The 4,819-nt window shown below is 43.5% G+C and overlaps 1 protein-coding gene across 1 annotated transcript; it reads left to right on the top strand.

Moving 5' to 3' along the window:
* Positions 1–3,838: 3,838 nt before the first annotated feature.
* LOC308299719 (proteinase-activated receptor 3-like) lies at positions 3,839–4,819 on the top strand (the record flags this gene model as incomplete). Its single annotated transcript, XM_080743509.1, has 1 exon — positions 3,839–4,819. One exon carries the CDS (start codon positions 3,839–3,841, stop codon positions 4,817–4,819), a length of 981 nt encoding a protein of 326 aa, XP_080599635.1.

The raw sequence follows: 4,819 nt of genomic DNA, 5'->3' as shown, positions 1-4,819 counted from the left end.
GGCTTCGCAGTTAGGTCAGGTCTGTTCATATGCTAATGGTCATGGTCCGATTCAGATCAATTGCTCCAGCCACGAGGAGAAAAGGGCATGGATCAGACAGTCCGACAGACAGCCATTTTCATCTTGACAGATGAATTGATGAGGGATGTGTGGTGTATGTGGCTGATATTTAAAACAGTGACCTGAGAGGCCCTAATCCCTGTCATTTAATCATATTTTGTACTGGCATTGCTTCCTTGCTTTTGTATTCATAGTCAAGAGTACAATAAATCCCATTAGGTTACAGGATGGATGCCAGGCCACTTTGAGACAGATGAATGTCAGACAGACAGAGTACAAATCTATACTGGACCCTTGCAGGTCCATTTTGGTTACATTTGTACTCTCAAGAGTTAAATTAACACAACATTTGACTGTATAGTCAGTCTTCAATCATACAGGGTTAGGGTACTTCAAGATCAAGATCCAAGATCAAGATTCAAGCTAGCTCTGGTCCATAGCGTTAGTGGAGTTCTCCCTAACACTATGGACCAGAGCTAGATTCAAACCAGCTGTGACTGACTTTGCTTGAACCAAACTCATTTTGTCTTGCTCAATTCAATAGGATAACAGTGGACCAACACACAAATTGCCATAGAGGCCAGAAGCTTGGCCATGGATGCAAGGATCTGAATACATTACAGACCCACACAATAAAATCCTCTCAGTGTTCATTTATTACTGAGCTAAGACAACATTCCCACTTCACTTTGATATATTACACGTGGAGCTAATACTTACCCGACGCCAGGGCCAAAATCAAAATGTCTCAAATGTGGGGACCAGACCAGTCACCAGACCCTCACCCCTCCAATCAGTCGTTATAAGGCAGCAATCACATCACATTGTCATTACAGTCATTGATTAGGGTTAGGCCATTGTTCATTTGACCACGACCACGGACTGGTCGGATGCCTGGTTGTGAGTCGGGCTTTAGCATCATTGAACAACTTCAAGGCAGCAGGCACAAAGGACTTCCTCGTTGGGCTCCCCTCCACACCGTCCTGTTTCTGCCAGCCCTTTTCACTAGCTTGTTCAGCCAGTTACTGTCCCTTTTGTTAATAATGGCCTATCCATATTTCAGAGGACGCAGGCCACAACAGACAGGTACGACACCTGCAGCATCCTGTTACAGACACAGAGACACAATAAGACTCCAAGAACAGTTTGCTCCGGCGAAAGTCCATGTACCAAGCTGTAATGCAATATGCCTGTGAAATATTTTGTGGGAAATATTTCAGGCCATGTCTGGTTATTTGGGCTGCACTTGTCAGTAGAAAGACAGCCAAAATAGGAATTGCCCTGTAGCACATTTATTTGAATAGGCTACTAATTGCACAGGGCTGTGCAAATTAAGCATAACGTCTGGAGGAGCTGCAGTCTCTAGCCCCCTCTGTTGGTAGGTGGCTGACATAACAGACTTCCAGTAACTAGTGGGAACTCTGCCTATCTACAGTTTTCTCTTTCACTTGTGGAAGGAGGTGCACGTATGAATAATCACTCATCATTAACCTATTTATAATTATATTATGTAATATTAATTCATGTGTTCAATCTGAAGGACCATACTACTAATAAGGACCAATAGCCCACTTAATATTGTTTACCAATACATATCCACGTTGTGCCTTGTGGTAGGCCTATAAGACCTTTATTCTTTAATAATATACATATAAAGCTTATGTTTCCCTTTAAAATGTTAATTTGCTGTTGTAATGACAAGGATGTGGTTCAAAATATGTCAGGTTAAAAGAGGTTAAAACTAAAAGACCCTTGATCCATTCTCATGTCCTGAAAGACATTGGTGAACAGACAGACTCAGTGTGGTCCCTCTAGCTCCTCCCTCTGGTCAGAACAAAAATTCACATAGCATTGCAGTGTTATAACTGTTGCTCAACACCAGATGTCCTCCGAAACTCTCCTTGGCAGGCCTTGGCACTGCTGTGTCAAAATGTTTTACACAGCAGCGAGCAACGCCTAGTTAAACCCTTCCCTAAACTATTCCCATATGTATAGCTTAATTATATATAGGCCTGTCTATCTATCTATCTATCTATCTATCTATCTATCTATCTATCTATCCACACACACACACACACACACACACACACACACACACACACACACACACACACACACACACACACACACACACACACACACACAATTTTCAATTCAAAGGGCTTTATTGGCATGAGAAAACATAGTTTACATTGCCAAAGCAGAAGTGTACACAATACAATACAATACAATACAATCGGAACAAAATATGTACAGGCAGAGCAGGGATATATACAATGTTTTTTTTTAAGGTGGTTGGATTCCATTTGATATCCTTCTCCTATCACAGCAGCTCACGAATCTTGCTGCTGTGTTTGCACATTGTTTTACTTCACCCAGCAGGTATGGGAGTTTTTCATCTGTTTTTGGCGGCTGGATCTCTTTTGGAATATCATGATTTTAGTTTTGGATAGGTTTACTGTGAGGGCCCACTTCTGGGAGAATTTGTGCAGGAGATCGATTTGCTGCTGCAGTCCTACACACACACACACACACACACACACACACACACACACACACACACACACACACACACGCTCTGCTGAAGAGAAACAAGCGTGGTGGACCACAACACAGGCATTGGAAAGGAAATGGGGGCGCGACATTGACGTATAGTGTGTGCCAGCGGCTACGTCATTGTAGTCCTTAGCGGCCATTTCTTGGGACAAAACACAGGTGTTTCAATTGTTTGATTGCATAGAACTAACGCTATAGTCTAATCAGAACACCTGTGTAAGGCTGTGTTGTCCCAAGAAATGGCCGCTCTTAGAACTACATTTGGCACACCCTATAGTGGTTAGTGCATATGCCCTTCACGCGGAGGTTGAGTGGTTCAAACTCTGCCTAGGCCGACCTCAGCAAGGGGGAGAAGACGTCAGCCACCTCATAGCCTCCCCTAAGTTACAAGAAATAAAATGTCGCCAACCAATCATCAAGGACGATGATACACTAAAGAAGAAGAAAGGAAATCAACAGCCTGCTGCTGATACTATCTCTGCTGCCATCGGCCACCACAACTTCCTCATGAGCAATGACTACTATTTTTGTTTGTTTGTTTCAACGTTTGGGGGCGTAATTAATCCCATATTAGGTTTGTCGGATGTAATCAATATGGTATAAATACTCCTGTATACGTCTGATTTGGGGGGAGGTTGGCAGAGAGGCTTGTGTGAGGTGTCACTTGTTTGTCCCCTTTAGCTGGCCACTGGTACAAGGTCAACTAAACGGATAAGCTCAGGTAAGCCATGTTTCCATTGAGAAAAATCATATAACATTGAATGACAAACAGATAGAACACAGTACTATGCATTATTTATCATCAGAAAAAAAGTTGTAAACAAAAAACAATGCAAAATAAAAGATAAAGGGTAAGTATGATAGGAAGACAGTCTGATATTATTACATTAAACAGTCCTTCAGACTTCAGTTATCTCTCTCATGCTCAAATATGAAACTATGGTAATTGATCTGTTTTGATATTTGATCTTTTTATTGAAATGGGGTAGGCAATATGCTTCAGCTTCTGCCCATACCTTTTCTGACTATAAAGTGCTTACTGACTACTGTATGTATTGTATTATACTGTTTGTCTAAAATGGGACAGAAATAAACAAAACAAAACGAAAACTGAATGTAGCTACTGTAAATACTGATCGTACCATTTTATTCTTTGACCAGGTGGACCACTATTGGCTGTCCGTCTGCTGTCCTCCTGTGAGACCACACCAATCCAGCCATCATGGAGGTATTTTACATCAACTCCTCTTTGCCGTTAATTTCCCGAAGACACATCAACTACAGTGACGGAGAGAAGACAGTGTACGAGGGTTGCGTACACATGCCAGCCGTCTTGATCTGGTACCTGAGTGTGCAGCTCATTAACATGTTGCTAGGTATTCCAGCAAACATAATGGTGCTATGGCTCATTCACAAGAACAAGGGGGACTCTTCCACCTCGGACATTTTTATACTCCACCTGGCAGTGCTGGACATCTTCTTCTGCCTCACCATTCCTCTGGAGATCGCTCAACTTGTCTACCTGAAAAGTAGCAGCACCTGGTACGTAGTGCGCTTCATCTACGGCGTTAAAGACTCCTCGCCGTTCTTTCTGTCCTGCATCTGCCTGGACCGCTACATGGCCGTGCTCCACCCTATCACCTTCACTGAAATAAAGCACCGCCACCACAGAGCTGTCCTGGTCGCGGTGGTATGGCTCATCACGATGGCCTACGCCGTCTGCAAGTGCGTGGGCACTATTGTCAAATTTGACATGGCCTTCACTGTCCTGATCCTTGCAGTGTTTGCCTTCATGATGTTCTGTAACATTGCACTCCTCTGGGCACTCAGGCAGTCGAGGCCCGGACAGGATGAGATGCACCCTGTCAAAAAGAAAGCCTTCAAGATGGTCCTAATCATTTTTGCTATCATAGTCTTTAACTACTTTCCACCTGTGGCACTATTCCCTTTCAAGCAATATTTTTCTCCTGATGTGTTCCACTGCTATATTCACTATATTGCATTTGGCTTGATGGACTTAAGCAGTAGCATCCAGCCTGTGCTCTATCTGTCCAGAGAGAAGACGTGGAGCTCTGGCCTGTGTTGCCAGAGTAGAGCGCTTGTCAAACGGAGCACGGTTGACGCGGACGTTCCTGCTTGGATAAACGGGGATCGCACCGCTATCTCTCATGTGGAGACACAAACAAAATCACTCCACGAGTAA

This window comes from Nannobrachium achirus (genome assembly GCF_963921795.1).
Source record: "Nannobrachium achirus genome assembly, chromosome: 15".
Classification (NCBI taxonomy): domain Eukaryota; kingdom Metazoa; phylum Chordata; class Actinopteri; order Myctophiformes; family Myctophidae; genus Nannobrachium; species Nannobrachium achirus.
The sequence above is the reverse complement of the archived record's forward strand: the minus strand, read 5'-3'. Positions and strand labels throughout refer to the sequence as shown.